General features: G+C 38.1%; 1 protein-coding gene across 2 annotated transcripts in view; it reads right to left on the bottom strand.

The window, feature by feature from the left end:
* The window catches only part of Pgant7 (N-acetylgalactosaminyltransferase 7), a 103,045-nt gene that overhangs the window by 59,124 nt on the left and 22,434 nt on the right, over positions 1-21,487 (bottom strand). For both annotated transcript variants that reach the window (XM_090385997.1, XM_090385998.1), the window contains one exon: positions 4,524-4,731. In XM_090385997.1, coding sequence (XP_090242123.1) covers positions 4,524-4,731 — 208 coding nt within the window. The remainder of the gene's footprint in view (positions 1-4,523; positions 4,732-21,487) is intronic.

The following is a 21,487-nucleotide window of genomic DNA, read 5'->3' as shown; positions in this document are numbered from 1 at the left end:
TATCTTCTTGAATATAACCACCATCAATTTCTTAAATGCTAATTGCCAGGAAATTTTCTAATGGGGAAAAGATAACTTAATTAATTTCAATCCTTATAAAACTGTCCTGTCTTATATCTCACAAAAAGAAGTCTACTTCTCCTATGCTTATCTTCAATGACTCAGATCTCTAGACAAGATCGCATATATTAGAGATTACCCTGACTTCTATTGTCTCTTGGCATAAGCTTCCCCCCCCACCAGAAGCATGTTTACTAACTTCACTTTTCGGTAACTAACTAACCTATCACTGTTGTCTTTTAGTGCTGAACAGAATGAACCTTGAATAAGTGAATTTCTGAATGGGTGAAATTTAAGTTCCACACTAAAAAAACAGCACTGGCTTTATAAAATTTTCAAAATAGCCATAATATCTATTCTGAAAATTTGTAAAAACTATGCATATGAATGCTTTTCAATATTTTTTCCTATTTTGACTTTATAGCTTTAAACATTAGCATAGATTATTGTCAAAAATACAATTAAAATCAAAATTTCATAAAAATAAAAATCATCATTACTTAATTTTTTTTCTTTGTGGTAATATCCTTTACATTTATATATACATTATTTGATTATGTTTCACCAACTTATGGATCCAAATATCAGAGAATTTCTTTAATTTCAGCAAGCCCACATTGTCTAAAAGCTTGGTAAATGGGTTACACTCTCCTAGGCCTGACGTAGCCAAATGGTTAGGAGTGAGAGTGCTTAGCACAGGTTCCCTACTACCCGGTCCCTACAAGGTCGTGACTACTAAATACGATAAATATTTGTATTGACGATTTATTGTAAACTCTACTGACTTGGTTGTCGTGCTGGAGTATAAACAGAAAATTTAATTTTTTAATTTTTATGTGAATTTTGGAAATTACCATAAATATTAAATATAAAATTATTATTTATAAACATAGTTGATAAACGGCAGTATATTTCTATTGTAGTTTCAAGAGAATCCATACATATACAATCTGCTGATAATGTGTTGACAGACCTTGAAAATGCAAATTCATGTACATACTCAAGAAAGACTCTTAATGTCTTGTCTTAAATTGCGAACCTGCAGAGATGCTGTTCAAAGAATTACGTTCACTTTTCTAAAATGAACGTTATTTTTTGAGCCTGAATCCAGGTGCAGAATTTTTAATAAATTATTTGATATCCATGCAGAACAGTGTTCATCATTTTAAGTTTGCATACCTCTATGTCAAAATAATGCCCTCAACTCATATATTAGAGATATGTCCATATTATCAAATGTAACATATGACACTAAACAGAAATGCACAATTTATCCTTATCAAATTAGAAGAAAAAAATAGGAACAAATGTTCTTCGTGACTTTGATTTTTAAAATTTGTGATTAAAAATAGGGAATGGCTACTAACAGCAATGTATGCTGTGGGGAATCTGTCATTAGAATGTGACAGCAAAACAACAATAAGAACAAGAGGCTTCTAGAAATTTCTTACTTTCAGAAGGTCAATTGTAAGGTTTTAGGTGCATCAGCAACCTAGGACTTATTGCATGCACTGTATATAAGATGCCTGTAAATTGAGTGTGTTCTGTGGCCAACTTACTGTTTGCTACAAGAAAAAACCATGTTACCCTTGCCTGAGATCAACTAACTCACCACATTGTGAAAAAGGCCCATACAAATCCCTCACATCACTGCTGGGATTCAAACTTGGGTCTCTTCCATCTGGTGAGGAGAGGATGGTGATTGTACCAACTGTGCTACCTAAGAGGACACTTTCAGAGGGAACAAAAAAAAAAAAAGAAAAAAAAAAGCCCCATCCCACACACTGAGTGATCAATGAATTATGACCACCTACCTAATGCTTTATTAGGTCACAGTTCACATGGATAACAGCTGCTATTTGCCTAGGCATTACTCCACTAGCTGTGGAGTAATGCCTAGGCAAATCACAGGGATCTGCAGCCATGCTGCCTTCAAGGCTTTCCACAGTGTTGGAATGGATAATGACTGCATGTCCATATGCCTCAGGTGTTCAGCTGGACTGAGGTCAGGTGAATTTGGAGGCTAATCAAGATGGGTAATATCTTTACTGTGTTCCTCGAACCACTTGCAAACAGTGCAGGCAGGGAACGTTATTTTGGAAGGTCCAGTTTCTGTCCAGGAAAAAATGCAATATGGCAGGGTGCACATGGCCTACTACGAGCTGCACGTAGACCTCACCAGTGAAACATTGGCCCATATGCACCAGGAGTTCTAGTTCTTTCCAGAAAAACATGCACCATATTAAGCAACCATTGCCACCTGCCTGGATAGTGGGCACCATGCATGATGGGTCCATGCACTCATGCTGCTTGCACCACACATAAAGGTGCCTGTCGGCATGTTGCACCAGGTATTTTGGACTCATCCAACCACCACACTTGTTTCCAACAAGTGTGTTGTTATTCGCCACTGATAATGATCAGTGGTGAGGAGAGAGCATATCTTGGGTCGTCTGCTGTGGAACCCCATACATCTGAGCTTGTGGTGCATCATCATTTGGGATATTGTTCTTGCATTCCCCATATTGTATTGTGATGTCAAATGTTGCACAGTGAGCTGCTTTTGAACCCATACAATGTGCTGCACCCTTCACTTACCACAAACATCCATCTTGCCTACTCCTTTATAGTTCTATCAGCGGGAGATGGTTTAAACTGTTCAATACCATTCTTTGTACACCTTAACCACAGTGGACTGAGGGCCCTCAACAAGACGTGCCATTTCTGATATGGAAGCACCCAATGCAAGAGCTCCCACAAGCATGCCCTTTAGAAATTCTGTGATATCTTTACTATGTCTCATAACTACTACTTTATCACTTTGACTTGCATGACCAGATGCAAATTACCATTGCTCTAGTGTAGGAAGCTGTTTGGCATAGTTCATCAAGGATGTGGCAGTTATAATTCAGTGGTGAGTGAGTGTGTGTATAAAGAGAGGTAGGGTCACTATTTCATACCCATCCTCTTCCTGGGTAATTCTTTTCCACCACAATTAATCAAACTAGTCGCACAACAGAAACCCAATGAATCAGCACCAGTGCATCAAGGATTCTGTTATTCCTCGACTGCTCTGAGTACATTCCTCTGCCTCCCAAATTCTGATACAAGTTCAGGTGGTTGGTTGGATTTTGTTTTTTTTATGGTGCAAAAACAACTACAGTTATAATGCACCATGTCACAAATAAAGTTTAAAAAGGTCAAAGTTTTGGTAACCTTTAGAAAGGTTATCTAGTCGAAAGGTTATATATCTACACCAATAAATAAAATTTAGTATAGCAGAAAACAAGTTGTCTAGATTATATAAGCATATACATGTTAATGGATAAAATGGTGTCACATTGCTCACAAGTTCGGCACATATCCAATGCCAACACAGAGACAGGATCTCTTTGTTGACCTGACACTGTCTAGTCAATAACTGCCCAGAATGAAGACCACCTCAAACCAATTGTCATCCTTGACTACTACTTTTTTTAGGCCTTTAAGATAATGAAACCAACCATTTATATTTTTATTCTCCCCAGTACATAAGTTTCCATTTTTCTAATCTATTATTGCAATTTAGTCATCACCAGAGAAGAGTAGATAAGTACTGTGATACATCTGGCAAATGCAAATATTTGATTTCTCTTAATTTTCATCAGAAATGAAAATTAAGAGAAATCAGAAGAATCACTTTTCCAAATATCTCAATGAAGCATTTATTCATGGAGAAGGAAGAAAACCAAAACCAAGTGGAAAGGCATTCATGTGTTTTGGTACATTTGATTGCTGCTGGTTTTAGTGTTTTTTTGTTTCAACTAAATTCATGCCTGCAAAATGATGTTTTTATTCAACTTTCTTTTACATTAAATACACTTTTCACGACATTTTAAATTTCCTTCAAAATTTTTTGCCACTGAATGGCTAATGTTAAGGGGAAAAATATTGATATATGCAATTAAACTGTGGTTTTATTTATTTTACTGCAAGTATTATACTATAAACATAGTAATAACAATCATGATTTCAGTCAATGGTAGGTTTTTAATGGAAAGGCATAACAGAAATGCATACTTTAAAACAATTTGACAGACCTCCATAAAAAAAAAAAAGCAAAAGCAGCAGTTTGTAAATTCATAAAAGACAGACTTTTTTTTTTTTTTTTTTAATATTTTACAATATTTTTGGTAATCCTTGTAAAACAAATTTGACTTTGAAATTTACTAAGTAAACACAAAAAACTTTTTTTTTTTTTTTTTTTGTAAATTTCAATAGAAGAGATTCTGGGACATTTCATTTACATCCATCAATTATGCCTTCCATAAATTTCAATATTTCAACATTTCAGTAAAACATATGGAACAGTACTTATTACAATCTTTAAATGATAATTTTAACTATATCATAACTAGCATCATGTGGTATTAAACCTGCCAGCTTTTCCCTTTATATTTCCTTACCACATTCCTAAATCTTACCTATTCAGATAAATGGGTGTTAATAGTGGTGGTAGCCAGTTCACATTTACTTCACAATGGGCATCTAAGAAAAGAACCACATCTCCTTTTGATTCTTGAGCTCCAAAGGTGCGAGACCTTATTAAACCTTCACGTTGCTTATTCCTAAGAAGACGCACTTTATTTCCAAACTGACGTACATAATCCTCCAGCTCTCCCTTTAAATGTTCTGAAAATTAGGTTCCAAAGTCATATATACACAAAAAGTCTCATTTGACTACAGTTAAGCTGACAGAATGCATATAATCAATTTTATCAATTAAGGTATATTATTTCTTTAATTTATATAACATTCACTGAATAGTTAAAGAAAATTTACCTTTTTACCAGAAACTGAACACTTTCAGACATTGATGCATAAGCTACTGTTTCTATAAGAGGCCTTATCTCAAACATTTCAATGTCTCTCTCTCTCTCTCTCTCTCTCTCTCTCTCTCTCTCTCTCTCTCTCTCTCGCACGCACGCACGCAGTAATTCACATTAGTCTATAGGTGTTATAACAAGTAATGTTTTTTAAACGAGAAACTACAAAATAAGGGGCATAATAGTGGAAATATTTCTGTATAAAGACACTGGTTCAATCTCTTATAACTGTAGCAGGGGCAGCAACATCAATGAAACATGGATGACAAAAACAAGTAATGCTAGTTAATAGAAACATTACAGTGGCAACTATCCAGCAAACAGTAGCACATTAAACCAGTAAAGCCTTCAACTGGCTTCAATTTTCAAGATATGTGCCTTGCATACCAAAAAAACACAACTTTAAAGATGCAATAGAAACATGTCCTAAAAAACAGAACAGATTAAAAAAAAAAAAACTTGGGCCTCTTTGGAATATCCATCTCTTATAAACATCTACAAAGAATTGATGACAGTGGCCATAAGACCACAGAACAATATTTATGCCACTATATCCAGCAGACACACTAACCAAGTGATTTAAATAACAGCAACTCCCTTAACAACTTTCCCTGCTTTCACCACTTCATACTGAATAAACCAATTTATTAATCTGATTCACTTACAAATATCATACTATCTTTTATTTTTTTGTATAACAGTCAAAATATCACCCATCTGAAGAGTTGTGAATTGCTTCTGATAATTTCAACATTTGGAATGGTAGAAATTTTTATTCTAGGGTAGGTGCATAACATCCAATACAGCTAGAGAAAAATACTCACTGAAAATAAATCAAACCTCGAGTAAGACACAACATTACAATAACTTTTCATGAGCAATTAATTAATTAGGAGAATTAGCCTAAAAAAAATATCTTGGAAAAACTAAGAGTATGGAGTGAGTGCAAAATCATGGAAAACAAAGATACACTATACGTTGGGCTAAAGATGACCAGAACAGATGTTAATAATAAACAGTTAATAATATGGACTTTGAAGCCCATATTATTAATATCTGTATTTGAAAAATGCATCAAAAGTTTAATTGAAGCCTGGAAGAAATGTAAACTTTCTATGAAAGACAATTTCTGAAATTGTGCAAAAAAACCAGAAAGATGATGATATACGGTTACTGCTAAACACAGTGGCAAAAGAAAGAAAAAAAAACAAAACAAATTATTATTTTACTGGTATCAACAGCTATCATTCATATCCATTCATATATTTTGTCAATAGAAATGTGTGTTCGTGGCAGGACTGACCTAACTCACTCTTCCTGGAGTTAACTTTGGCCTTGAATGTAGAGGATTTTTAGAAATTGCTTCAGTTGTTGACAGGAATCTAACCCAGACCCCTCAAAATGAGTGGCAGGTGGCAACGCTGTTTGTTATTTGGTTTTAGGAGCATTAGCAACTAAGGCCATATTGCTCCGGGGATATGCGGTGGTCATTTCTTGACCTTTCCACATCCTCCATATTTGGTAGCCATGGGCTCGAACCCCAGTCTAATCAAGAAGTGTGTGCTATGCACTGCTGCTCCCGCCCACCTGGCTATGGAGGCACCAGGTGGCAACGCATCATGCTGACTAAGATATCACAGAGGATGGAAGTAGCGGTATCAAGCACAACAAAGTATACAAACACAAATTGATGATATCAAAAAGAATAATCAAAGAGTGATACTGCATAAAATAGTCCATCATAAACTGGACACAGATTTTGCACCGTACTTTCCATGATAGTCTTAGTTTTGATAAGGCCCAATGGGCTCATAGAGAATTAGCCAAAAACACAAAAGAAAAAAAACTGCCTTGTCGTAACACTTCTGTAAAGATCCTCAGAAGGAAAGCATTTTGTACATGTTGTCAATGGTAGGAAAATGTGGGATCAATACTTCACACCATAAACCTTGAACATTTTAATAGAAACATAGTAGCTTGCTAACAGCAGGAGAAGAAGAAGAAAAAAAAAAAGCTTCAGCTAGATTTTTTTTTTTTTTTAATGAAAACCCCAAATATGAGTGGTATTAAAACCAATAGTACTTAGTACCGTGCTTGGGTTGGAGGTTGAGAAGGCGAAAGAAGATATTTGTTGACATTAGACTTGAATTTCTGTAGACTAATTTTCAGGAAATACATATGAAGGAAGGTTGTTCCAGAAAATGACAGTTGAATGAATAAACAAGGAAGATGAAAAGTTGGTTCTGTGAGTTTGAAGTTGGACAATAAACGGATGTTGGGTGGTGGCGGCACGTGTTCGGACTGTTTTGAAAGAGAGAGAGCAGGAATTATAGAAGCCAATTTAGAAGAACAGTGCCCATGGAAGTATCTGTAGAAAAGGCATGCAGCAGAAACAGTAAGTCTATGAGACAGAGAGTGGAGAGACTCTGTTAGAGAGGAGTCATTAATTAACCAACTGCCCTCTTCTGAATGGAATCTAGAAGCCTGAGAGAGGTTTTGGGGGCACCACCCCAGATGTGGGAACAATATTCCATGGTAGGGCAGATTTGCAATTTGTACAGAGTGAACAGCTGTTTGGAAGAAAAGTAACAGAGTGCGAAAGAGAAAACCAGTTTTTTAGATGCAGAGGAAGCAATATTTGTAATGTGCTCATGCCAAGAGAGATTAGAAGTCAGCGTAATCCTCAAAAGAGATATATCATCCTGCCTAGAAATCGGAGTGTCACCAAAGATAAGCATAGCAGCAGAAGAATACTTTTTGCGAGATATAAGACAAGACTGAGTTTTAGAAGGATTGAAATCAACTAAGTTGTCTTTGCCCCACTGGAGAATTATCTGGAGATTGCCATTTAAGGAATTGGTAGCGGATATTCAAGAAGTGGAAGCTGATTGAGCAGAGCAAGGTTTTTCAAACTGGAAATTGGAATGCAATGTGCTATCATAAGCAAAACTATGGATAGGATTTCCATTCAATCGAAGAACGTTATTAATATACAAGAGGAAAAGAGTGGGGGAAAGAATTGAACCTTGGGTAACACCAGCATTAGTGGAGAAGTTAGAAAACAGAGAGCCATCTACCATCACCCTCAGTGAGCAGTCAGAAAGAAAACTGGATTACCAATTACAAAAAACAGTTAGCAAACCATAAGATGGAAGCTTGTTTAGAAGACCCATGTGCCAAAAACAATTGAAAGCTTTTGAGATGTCAAGAGCAACTACTTGGTTTCACCAAAGTTTTCCATTGAATTTGTCCCTAAACAGGTATCATAGGACAGAATATCACCAGTGAATCAACACTGGCGATCGTTGATCAGACGGAAGGTTTCAAGGTAGTTTAAGAGTTAGCAGTTAATGGATTTCTCCATTACTTTAGAAACAGTAGAAGTCATTGTAATGGGATGATAATTGGATGGGAGGGATTTGTCACCCTTTTTAGGAACTGACCAGATATGAGCAAATTTCCAAGCACAAGGAAAAACACCTTTGGAATACGAAAGTGAAAAAAGGCAGCAAAGAACAGGAGCAAGTTCAGGAGCACAGGTTTTAAGAACAAGTGGGGAATACCATCAGGACTTGGAGCTTTCTTAGAATCAAGATTCATCAAAACCTTCTGTCATCCTTTTTGACGGAAGACCACAGGAAGCATTGAATGGAGTGTGTTAGGAATGGTGGGAAGTGTTTTACCAAAATCATTAATACATGAGTTGGAAGAAAAATGGGATGCTAGCAGGTCAGCTTTATCCTTGGCTGAAGTGATAACAGAACCATCTGGTTTTGACAGAGGTGGGAGCAGAGATGGGCAAAAGTTGTGGCCAATAGCTTTGGCAAGAGACCAGAATACTCGGCTACCATTAGAGCAAGAAGCAAGCTTTCTACTCTTAGCCTGTTCAAAATCTAGTTTGGACTGATTGATAACTGCTTTAGAATTGTTGCAAGCTTTGGTGTAGCAGAAAATGAAACTGAAGAATTGGAAACAAGCCAATTACGATATGTAACATTCTTCTCTTGAACAGCCTTAGCACATTTATTGGAAAACCAAGGTTTAGATAAAGGTCAAGATTTTAAAGTGGAGGGTAGAATAAAGGATTCCATTCCTACAAGAATAATTTCACTGACACGATCTGAGCAAACGTTGACATCAGATGTTTTCAAACAGTAATCCGACCAAGGAAAAGAAATCTTGCAGGTCATCCCATTTTTCATTCTTGTATTGCCAAACAACATGAGGTTGGGAATAGCCACGAGATAAAGGCTCCATTGGGGAAGAGACAATCACCAATTGTGATCTGAGGTGCCTAATGGACCACTCACTTCGACCATGTACTTAGAAGGGTTGTTTGTGAGAAAAAGATCAAGCGTGTTGGCTGTATGGTTAGGATTGTTTGTGAGAAAAAGATCAAGCATGTTGGCTGTATGGTTAGGATTGTCCGGTATTCTTGCAGGTAAATGAACAATCTGTGCAAGGTCATCAGTAATTGCAAAAGCCTCAGCATCACAACCAGAAAACGGAAGCCAGCTGGAGTTGTGAACATTAAAATCACCAAGGAAAATTACTTCATTGTTAGGAAAGTTGGACTGAAGAAAGTCAAGTTGCAAAGAGAGGAAGTCAAAGAGCTCCAAGTGATTAGTGGAGTTCGGAGAATGGTAGAGAAAACAGATGAATTTGACAGAATGAGGTATAGAAATTTTAAGCCAGAGAAGATCGAAAAGAGGAGAATCCAAATTACCAAGTCTCTGACAGGGAATATCGGAACAGACATATACACAAGTACCACCTTTGAGGCGAAAGGAATCATACAGCAAATAATTTGGGCAACTGAGATGAGCAGTAGTTGAATTAACTGATAACTGAGATTCTGGCAGAAAAAGTACATGGGGTTCGGCAGTCTGCGAGTGGAAATGGACATCGTCGAGATTAGAATTGAGACCATGTATATTTGTGAAATGAACTAGGAAGTGTTTGGGAGGTTTAGATCTTTTCGCAGATAAGCTTACTCTATTAGTTTGACAATTGATAGTGTATTCAATAGTAAGAAAAAGTAGGGGGAGGACATGCTGTATGAAGTAATGAAATTTTTGGATATGGTGTATACATGATAAGAATATACCCAGATCCTTGACGTAATGTGGCCTCAACGATGCCCCCCCACATACACACTACTCAGACTCCCTCCAGTCACTATCTGGCAGAGTAGAGGTAGTAAGATTAAACACTAGCTGATCCGGAAGCCTCCTAAAGAGTTACCAATAGGTTAGGTCCGGTGTACTAACTAGCGGCCAGCCTGTGAACACCATTTTAGAGCTGTACCTTCGAAATGTAAGGAAGATTGGATTTCGCCATAACATCCATCATAACCTTAAAAGTCAGTCATACTGTATGATGGAAGAGATGGTGAAGGGTTGACCGGAACTTAGCTCTGGAGACTAAACATTCCACCACTTCAAGCCTCCAATAAACAAATTGGTGGTATTGCACTGGTTGAGGAGAGTCAACTACCACCTAGTATTGCCTGGTAACACAGAGGGGCAGCACTCCTCCATGTGGTGTGGACGCCACATCTCAACCCCTGCTTACATTGGTTCACACCTGGGTGGTCACCCACAGTGTGCTTGTGCATGGGGGTTACCCAGGATTACTAACAGTCTCACCATCATGAAGGTGCAAGCAGAGGATTTGGCTGTCACAGACCGTCCGGACTTCGCCGAAATTGGGTCCATTTGACTTGAGTGTCACCCGAATATCAATTCCATCAATGTTTTAGACTCCCAGTAGCAAGTACAGCTTGTCTAGCATATCTGAGATAATGTCTGTGACAACCTCAAGGAGCCAATAATGCAAATTCTATGAAAGTTACAGGAAGCAATTAGATGGAAGAGGTGCAAAGTGCCACCACCTAGGAAGTTTACTTTCTCTGCAATAATGCCAGTCCTCACAAGCACAAAAGTAGAAACTGTTGAAAAATTTAAGAGAATATCTAGAAACAAGTACCATTTTACTATATAACTCTGACTTCACTCAGTCTGATTTTCTTTAATTTCCATATTTAAAAACCATCTTTTAGGACAACAATGTAAAAGAAATTTTCAGCAAGCAGTCTACAAATGTTTATACATACAAAGCAAAGATTTCTTCCACACTGATATGAATAACCAGGGGATCCCTCCCCCAACTCCTGCTTGCTTTGCTTTCCAGTCCCAACTTCACAAAATTTCCAATGTAATACATAGACAATAGAACATTATAAATCAAGCATCTTCAGGACCCAGCACATGCTGGATTTTTAAAAATTTTAAGTTTTCAGAAGGTTATGTAGATAGATGAAGTAGCCAAGGGTAATTAATTATTTTTATTAGATAATACAATAGCATTGATCTCTATAATCTCTCCAGAACAATAGTTGCCAGCAATAAGAAAAAACATTAACCCACACTACAAGAATAGTGCAGTGGGTAATATACTTGCCTAGGAAATAAAGGTCGCAGCTTAAAATCCTGCCACCTGTATGGGTGTTGCAATTTTCCAATATTCTTTAATGTAAGGTATAAATAGTGTAATATGATTTCAGCAATCATATTGCCTTAAAAACTAATTATACTAAATACTCAACAATTACAAGAAAAAACAATACCTTCAATTTCATTATCAGCAGTGAACCTTCATGCATTAAAAATCTGCATAAAAAAGAACCACTAGGTGGCAGCGATCACAGTGTACTGATGTGGGATTTACTTGAAGATGTAAGTACTGTCAAAGGCAAAGGAAAGGGCTTTTGTAAAGGTGACTACAGTGGTCTCAGACAATTTTTCAAACCTATTTAGTGGGACAAACTGATGATGTTAGAGCAAATTCTATATGGGAAGCTTTCAGGGAAGTAATCACTGAAGCTACTGGACTTTTTACACAGTTACAAGATACTATTCAAGGTTTATACTTAATAGATGTCAGATGAACTAGTGGCAGAAATGAAAATTGCATGGGACTTATAAATTAACAGGAGATATCGAAACCTAGAGTAAGTATAAACCAGTTCTACAATCAAGTTACAAAGTGGGTTAAGTAAGCTAAAGCAGCTTACAAGAGGTCTGTGGCAAATAATTCAGAGGAAAGTAGCAGTCTTCTTTACTTATGCAAACACTAGGAGGAAGGAGAAATGGGATGAATCATATCAGTCTACCAGATATGAAAGATGTTGATGATCCTGCTCAGCTCAGGTTGTTGACAAAATGGACAGATATTTTGCACCTAAATTTGCACACAAGAAATTTCTTTAGGGAATACCAAAAGTATATCAAATTACAGGGAGCTAAATGGTTTTGTGATAACTGAGAGGAAAGTGGAAGAGAAATAGTTGAAGCTAAACAAAAATAAAGATAAGATCTATCCAATTATTATTATTAGCAGTAGTACTGCTAATGATGCAAACTTATACAGCAAAAAAAAAAACAACCCACTACCCACCTATCTGTCCATTTCATCTAGTAAAATGTCAAATTATTCCTTAAATTTATACCAACTACCTACTTCCACAAACACCAGATGGTGATTTTGCTCCAATGATAAATTACTCTCTGGCTGAAAGAAAATTTTCATACATCTATCCTACAAGCATCTTTTATAAATTTGAGTTTATGTCCCTTTGTGTGTGTTGTCTGAGAAAGAGTTAGAATCCATCATCAGTAAGTTCACTCAATACATTTAAAGCCTTAAACACTTTATTCAGGTCTCCTCACAAGCATTCTATGTGCTACAATTTGCAGAAGAGTATCACTCTGTGTTCTTGACTAAACTGACTACTCTTCTCTGTACCCATTTCAAGAGATCCATAATTTTCTTAAAATGAGGCTTCCAAGATCTGTATGCAGTACTCAAGATGTGGCCTAATCATTGCTGTATATCATTGACAGATGAGCTGTTCTGGAGGGCTGTGTACATTGTTCAGGGAAGTTTATGTCAGATTGTACAATTACCCTTAGGTCTCTTTTTTTTTTTCTCCACCACCTTGAGCTTGTTTAATTGGTATGTTATTCTGGGATTATTGCTGCCCATATACAGTACATTGCACTTACCAATGTTAAACCCAAACTACCACTTCTCACCCATATGCTTTATTGATCTAGAGTAGTATACCTTGATTCCTGTCATTAACTACTCTGCAAACCTTTGTACCATCTGCAAACTTAGACAATAAGCTTGATATTCCTTCATCAATATTGTTAATAAATACTGTAAACAGTAAAGGGAACCAGTTCCTTACTATCCTATTTCCACTAATAACATTAGTCCAAGAGGAGCAATGCCCATTTATAACCACTGCCTTCTGCCACTCAGCCATCCCCTTATCCACAGCAGTAAATTACCCATAATGTATAGCAGTCTTTCATGTGGAACAGTGTCAAAAGCTTTACTGAAATCTAAATACAGTGCAACCTCAATATAATGCATCACTTCATACTGTGGTTTCAGATATATCATGTCCCTCAACGAAGAAAAAAAAAAAAAAAATTAGTGTTCAAAGAACAGAAATTTCATATTGGAAATTGGAAAAAAGCAAATAATACATTGTATCTTACTATCATATTTCCAAGAGAGGAAATTAGCTAAAATCTGGCTGTATATTTGCTTAGACATATTCAGTATTCAGATACCGAGTAATTTTTGTAAACAATAGGCCTTGTCAGAGACCAATTACTATAGACACTGAGTTTCTCCCCTCAGCTAGAGAGATGCAATAAAAGAGTATATCAACAGAATGCCAATTACAAACAGCTGGCGCCTCCATAGCCAGGTGGGAAGGAGCAACAGTGCGTAGCACACGCTTCTTGATTGGACCGGGGTTCGAGCCCATCACCACCAAATACGGAGGATGTGGAAAGATCAGGGAATGACTACCGCATATCCCCGGAGCAACATGGCCTTAGTTGCTAATGCTCCTAAAAAACCAAACAACAACAACAAACAGCTACCTCTGGTGGCTACCATTCATCAAGTGCATTACAAGGTAAATTTTTGTAACCAAACAGCACATGATATCTTTTCTTTGACTAGAATTTACACTTATGACAGCAAAATCTGTTTAGGGATAAACTAGACAAAAATATACAAGATCTGTGGAGAAATCACAAATTAGCTAGACAACTTGGTAAATTCTAGCGCATCAGAAATAAATACACAGCAAAATTAGTAAATCAGTAGGACTGAAGAATGGTCACCAAAAGAAAAAATTATCCAGTTGAAGAAAAGTTAGAAAGATTGAAAAAAAAAAAAAAAAAAAAAAAGAGTTACAAGTGGCAAAACAAAATGCAGTATATTTCAAAAGCGTGGAATTCCAGAAGGAACGAGCTGTGGTTGAATGAAAGGAGAAGAAAAATTGCATTCATTCACAGACTCCACAGAAGTTGAAGTAGGCTTCAAAAGAATGAAAACTAGACTTGTGAAAACAGGGATATGCATGAATGCTTGTACAAGTGGTTTCTACAGGAGCACAGTGAAGTACCAATAAATGGAATAATTTTGAAAGCACAGGCACTTAAATTTCACAAACTAATTAGTGCAGATGACACATTTAAAGCTTCTTAAGGGTGGCTTTGGAGATGGAAGGCTCAGCAAAGATTTTCACAGTAGACTTGTAGGAGAATCTGCATTTGGTAACATTACAGCAGCAGAAGTGTTTCCGGAATTTCTGCATAATGTGATTCAAGATGGCAAATTCACAGATGAACAGTTGTACAACCACAAAGAAACAGAACTGTACTATAAACTTCTCTCTAACAAGTCACTAGATATTAATAATGTCCAAAGCAAAGCGGGCATGAAAACTAACAAAGAGATAACTACTTTGCCATCTTGGCAAAGTAATTATCTCTTTGAACAAACAAGACTGGAAATCACAAGCTAATGCCATTGTGCATTGACAAAAGTTAAAGTTCCCAGTGTTTTAAGCACGTCAACATGGAACCTATACCTGTGATTTATAAAAATAGCTGACACTGGGATGATGAGTGATATTTTTGCTTCATGGTACAAACTGTATGGTACAAAAATGGGGCACTCTCATTTTATTTTCCTAGTGCTTATGTTACACACTAAACTGACTCAGCATTGCACTAGCCACCCAAATCACCTGAATGCACTGCCTTAGATTCTATGAGCTTTTTTAACCAAGAGCATTACTCTGCCCTGCTGTCCCCTGGTGGTGCCCCGAGATGGAAAATCTCTGGGGAAGGGTCAACTGGGCCAGAAAAGACTTCAGAGATCTAGAGCCAGTTGGCCACCAGTTGAAGTAAATGCCTAGAGGGAGTCATACTGCTCTCTGAGGAATGGCTACATAAGCTTAATAAGGCAAAAGAAAAAGGAGTACTGGCAGACCCTTGTTGGTACTTCTGGAAATGCCGACCCTTGAGATGTGGTCTACCACATGGTTACCGACAAACTGCCAAAGGGAGACATGGTAAACAACATTGACACTCTAAATGGACAATCAAGCCACAGAAGATGTAATTAACTGCCTCATTAAGGCTTCACAAAATGTTCAAGAAAAATACCTGTTAGCAATATCAATTGACCTTGCTGAGGCATTTGAGCCCAGCATAACCAGGAGACTGTGCCAAACTTGAATACCTCAGTAACAGGCAGATTACAATTAAAACCCACTACCAGAGTATTGCCCATACAGTAACCCAAAGATGCCCCCAGGGCTCAGTTCTGGGTTCCACATTTTGGAATCTGGTCTTGGATGAATTCCTGGCAATGGATATTGGCAACATTGACAGGATCACCTTTGTGGACAACCTTATCTTGATTGTCAAAGCTGACCCCACAGCTAGCCTAGAACATCAGGCAAACTATGCTCTAAACATCCTGCAAGATTGAGCAAAAATACATAACCTAAAAATCTCAGAAACCAAAACCATATCTATGCTAATCAAAGGACAGCTCCGCAGGCAACCACAGATAAAAATTTCTGGCAAAACAATAGCCTTGGTGACAGAACTCAAGTGTCTGGGAGTCATCTTTGACACAAAACTGACATTCTTTTTCCATCTACTACATATTGCCAAAAATGTGAGCAATTACACTGGAATGGCAGCAAGAATTAGCCATGCTGACTGGGGCCTAAAGAGGAAGATGCTTGCACTTAAATAAGTGCAATTTATAAGGTAATCTTCTTCCCAGTCATTACTTATGGTACAGGCATATGGTTTTACAGGGCTATCTTGGATAAAACAAAAAGAAGATGGACCCTATACAATGGATTATACTACTGACTATCATGAGCATGTGCTGCACTGTCAGTACACCTGCTCTGCAGGTCCTGGCAGGGACACTGCCACTAGACCTAGAAGTAATAAGAAAAGTCCTCAATTATAAATTACGAGAAATCCAAATTAATATAAACTACAATTTATAGCACTACTTATGTGTTTTAATAATTTAATCTATGACGTAACATATGACATTAATATTCATCGGGCTTTCAGTATCAGTGATTTGGAGTAGATATAGTATCACAAATAGCTTGCATGAGAGTTTGAATCAAGTAGGATGGCAATAGATAAAAAAAAAAAAAAAAAAAAAACTGCAGCCATTATCAACCCACTGCAAGATGGAAGCCCCCTCAATGATTCATGTTGAGGGAAATGGGCTATAATCTGCCACACTGGTCCAGTGCGGGTTGGCAGATCGGCCGTATTTAGCAGTCAGGGGCTTGAACCCCGGTCAACTCAAAGGGTGTGTGCTACTGCACTCCTGCTCCTGACCACTCGGCTACTAGTTAAGCTTATTATCTATTATAACTACAGCTACTCCCCAACTTACGTAAGGTTTGCATTCTGAAGAACTCTACGTAAGTCGGAATTTCCCTAAATGCTTATGCAGCACTCACAACTATGGGTGCTGAATTTGATTAAAGCAAAAAAGAAGTGTTCAACAAACATGCAAATAGAATTATTTATTCAATTTTTTTATCTCATGCGCAGGAAAAATTACAAAAATTTCATATTATAAAATTACAGAAAAAGAGAGGAGACAGGCATAACCTTCAGGAAATTTTACCTTTTGAGCATCGTTGCCAGAATTAACTCTGCAGCTGATAAGTACACCACTGTGGAAGTTGAGGACTGTGGAGATTTAGAAAGGTTTTCTCCAACACATTGCAAAATTTCTCTGCACCTGCAGAATTGGCAATGGCATTTATCGCATACTTTTATGTTGCGGAAACCAGCGCGATGCTTAAACCTATTAAACCACCCATTGCTTGCCACGAACTTGGCTTAGGGTTTGCTGTACTTATTCGCCTTAATATCTTCATAACTACTTGTTGCTTTTGCTTGAATGGCCTTAGACTCAGGGGTTGTTTCTGAATCTGATTTCCCCTCCATATTATTAATAGCTTTTCGATTTTCAACATATCACCTGAAAGCTGTTTTGTGATCACTGTTGATCTTAAATGCGTTGATCCTTAAATATGTTCTTTTATATGTGCACTGTCCTTTAAAACAGTATTCTCTGTTGAAGCAGCGAGACCTAATTCCCATGGAATAAATGACAAACTTTGTCCTGCTTCATACTTCTTAATCATTTTCATTTCTAAATCAATTTTTGTTTTGTTTCCTAGCCCTGCCACCACTTACACTTTCTGTTGGTCGCTTTCCCTTCACCATTGTAATAAGTAAATAGGAACGAAGAGAAGATTCTGAAAATTTATCTGTGTTTTTATATGACTGAAGATTTCAGTGAAGAGGAACACATTTCACCATAATATCATAACATAAAAACCCACAGGATTCCAGCTATCGGTATTAACGCAAATGCAATAAGATTGAGTTTACTACCAGTTTATAATAGATTGCGCTAACAGAAAAGCCCAACAAACCAGAAAGTGAAAATTGTTTTTATTGTTTTATGGTTGTGACCTCCAGAAATGTTTCAGAAATATATCACAAAGGCATTAAAAATTGATTCTTATAACGGAACATATGATAACCATGAAAGGGTAGTGCAATTTCCATTTAAAAAAAAAGACCTTTTAGAGAGAATTTTTCAACTTTCAAATTTTTCGAAAATTCCAACTTCTGAGGTCTTGGGATGAATTACCAAAAAAAAAAAAAAAAAAAAAAAACACGTGTTATTGGGTTCACATTACGATATTTTCACAATATCCCTATTTATTCTTACGGGATACAAAATACGTTTCCACAATTTTTTTAAGTTTGCACTGGCCAGCAAAAACATACGTAAAGTCGAATTTCCATAAGTCAAGTGAACTGGGGAGTGCCTGTACTTAGAATTTACAAATGTAACGTTATAGCATAATACACATGACTTAAGCCTGATAGGAGATATGGAATTCATATAACATTCTCTTGGTAGGAGATACGAAATACATATACCATAAGCTTGGTACTGAAATACACTGTGCTGCCACTTTATTAGGTACACCTACCTAGAAGCGTGTTGAGCCTCCTTTAGCCTTCAAAATAGCCTGAATTCGTCTAGGCATGGATTGAACAAGATGCTGAAAACGTTGTGCAGGAATGGAGTACCATGCAGACATGAGTGCATCACGCAGTTCCTTGAGATTCGATGGAGGTGTAGGCCTGCAGCGAATAGCCCTTCCCAGCTCATCCCAAAGATGTTCAATAGGATTGAGATCCAGGGACTGAACGGGCCACAGCAGCAAAGAAAACTCATTGTCATGTTCCTGGAACCATTCCCTAGTGATTCGGGCTTTGGGCACCAGCGCATTATCCTGCTGGAAGTAACCATCTGACTGAGGATAAACTGTCAACATGAACAGATGCACTAGGTCAGCAACAATGTGGCATTCCGACGTGAATCTATGTGTATCAATGGACCCAACATGTGCCAAGAAAACATTCCCCACACCATAACACTGCCCCCATCACTTTGCACAGTAGTCGTCAGACATGATGGGTCCATGAATTCATGTTGTTTTCACCAAATTCTGAGCCTTCCATCAACATGATGCACCAGGAACTTCGACTTGTCAGACCAAGCAACTGTTTTCCAATCCTCGATAGTCCAGTGCTGGTGTTGCTGTGCCCACAGGAGGCGTGCTCTCTTGTTCTTCGTTGATAACAAAGGTACATGATGTGGCCGTCATAGCCCATTCGCGACAAAGTGTGACTAGTGGTCCGTTGCGATATTTTTTTCTGCACACCAAAGCTGTATTCTGACGTGACAAATTTTGTTTGTGCAAGCAAGCAGACGGGCGACATTGTGGCCCATCTTTGCTTGCACAATTCTAGCCATCCTCCTCTGACCTCTCTCACTAACAAGCAATTTTCTTCCACAGGAGTGCTTTTGAGAGGATGTTTTCTGTTCGTTGCACCATTCTTGATACACACTTGAAACTGTGGTGCGTGAAAAGTTCAGGAGAACTGCCGTTTCAGAGATGCTTTGTTCAGCACGTCTTGCACCTACTACCATGCCACGTCAGATCAATCCTTTTCCACATTCTTGCTACAGTTTGTACGCTTAACTGATACTAGAAAGGTTGTTCTGCTGCATTTATATTCACAACTGTGGTCATGTGACTTGCAGTGTTGTGGGACAAACCATTTGTGTGCACAGCAGGGGTGTACCTAATAAAGTGGCAGCACAGTGTATACAGGGTGTTTCAGTTAAACGTTTCAGAACTTCTAAGAGAGGTAGGTACATCCTGACAACTCGAAATCATATAGCAATGTGGTGTCGGAAATGCTTTCCTGAAGCGGTGTTGTACACAGAAGCACCATAAAGAAAAGAGACCGTAAGTGAGAAATCATTTTAATAATACATGAAAAGAAGCAAAAGGTACATGGATTATCAAGTAGATAGGTCTAACCGGACCTATCTACTTGATCTTTCTGCAGCAAGTATTGCCACAACTTTTGAGAGATGAACAGATTTCTGCATCGACGCAACAGACAATGTGGTTCCAACACGATGGAGCCCCTGCCCATTATAGCGGAGATGTTCGTAACTACCTGGATGTCACATTTGGTCAACAGTGGATCGGACGTGGTGGTCCCGTGCGTTGGCTTGCTCGGTCACCCGACCTATCATGTCTTGATTTTTATTTCTGGGGTCATATGAAATCGCTAGTTTATGACACCCCTGTTGACAATGCTGAGGAGCTGGTTGCAAGAATCGCAGTAGCTGCCGAAGAAATTCGCCTGGAGTATTCCAGAATGTTCGGATGTCCATGCGTCGGAGATGTGAGGCGTGCATTGTAGCCCGTGGAAGAAACTTCGAACACTTACTTTAATCCATGTACCTTTTGCTTCTTTTCATGTATTATTAAAACGATTTCTCACTTACGGTCTCTTTTCTTTATGGTGCTTCTCTGTACAACACCGCTTCAGGAAAGCATTTCCGACCCCACATTGCTATATGATTTCGAGTTGTCAGGATGTACCCTACCACTCTTAGAAGTTCTGAAACGTTTAACTGAAACACCCTGTATATAGTGTTATTACTGCATTGGGATATAAGTTTAGCATCGTATTTTTAATTGTATTGAAATTGAATCGAAATCATGCTTCCGACCAGAGCAGCAAAGCAAAAGGCTCAAGGTAAGGGCGCCTCCGTAGCCAGGTGGGAAGGAGCAGTAGTGTGTAGCACACGCTTCTTGATTAGACCGGGGTTCGAGCCAGTCACCACCAAATGCGGAAAGGTCAAGGGAATGACCACCGCATATTCCTGGAGCAATATGTCCTTAGTTGCTAATGCTCCTAAAAACAAAAAAGCAAATGAAGCTCAAGGTAAAGGGAGTGCTGTGGCTAGAGGGAGGACTGGGGGGACTGGGGGGGGAAATTACAGCATTTTGAAATGTACTGCTTGGTTGATGTTTGCAGAGCTATCAAAAACTGGACATGATATTGTCAAGGGGATGTCTTTGTGTGCACTTAATGTAAGGAGTGTGAGGATGTTAGGTGTCCTTTGCGAGAGCTTGAGGAACAGGGTGGATGCCCTCGAAGGATTTAAATTGGGGACCCATCAAGCTCTCAGCTGCCCACAACAATGCCAGAGCTTGCACTTGATCATCAGGCAACACAGCGGGAATCCCCAAGGCAGAATGCACTGGTCCCACAAGAGCTAGTTGTCAGTGACTCTATTGTCAGGGAAACGGGAAATATATTGTGCACAAAGGATAGGTGGAATATGACCAGGGAATGATGTTGTAGAGCAGAAATCATCTTTTAAAGACACTAAAGGTGCCCTTCAAAGATGATATTGTTGTACATGTTGGCACTAATGGCATTAAGAGTAGGAGATCTGCGGACTTACTTAACAAGTACAGGTCAATGTTGAAAAAAAGTCCTGAGTTAGGGTTGAATTTGAAAGTGTCTGCAATTCAGATACTTCACATCAACACCACAATTGCTTTTCTATCTTCAATTTCAGTCTTTGTGGTGGTGAGAAAGCAAAAGAAAGGCCAGGTATTTGGATTGATAGTATAACTTCATTGCATAATTGTCTACCCATCTCTGATTGGATGTCAGTAACCAATAACATTTTCAAAGCTATTAGTTCATGTCACTGAAACCATGTCTCAGTGT

The sequence above is a fragment of the Mastigoproctus giganteus genome, chromosome 12 (genome assembly GCF_048544385.1).
Source record: "Mastigoproctus giganteus isolate SK-2022 chromosome 12, ASM4854438v1, whole genome shotgun sequence".
Lineage (NCBI taxonomy): Eukaryota > Metazoa > Arthropoda > Arachnida > Uropygi > Thelyphonidae > Mastigoproctus > Mastigoproctus giganteus.
Note: the sequence above shows the minus strand (reverse complement) of the source record. Positions and strands in the feature narration are given on the sequence as shown.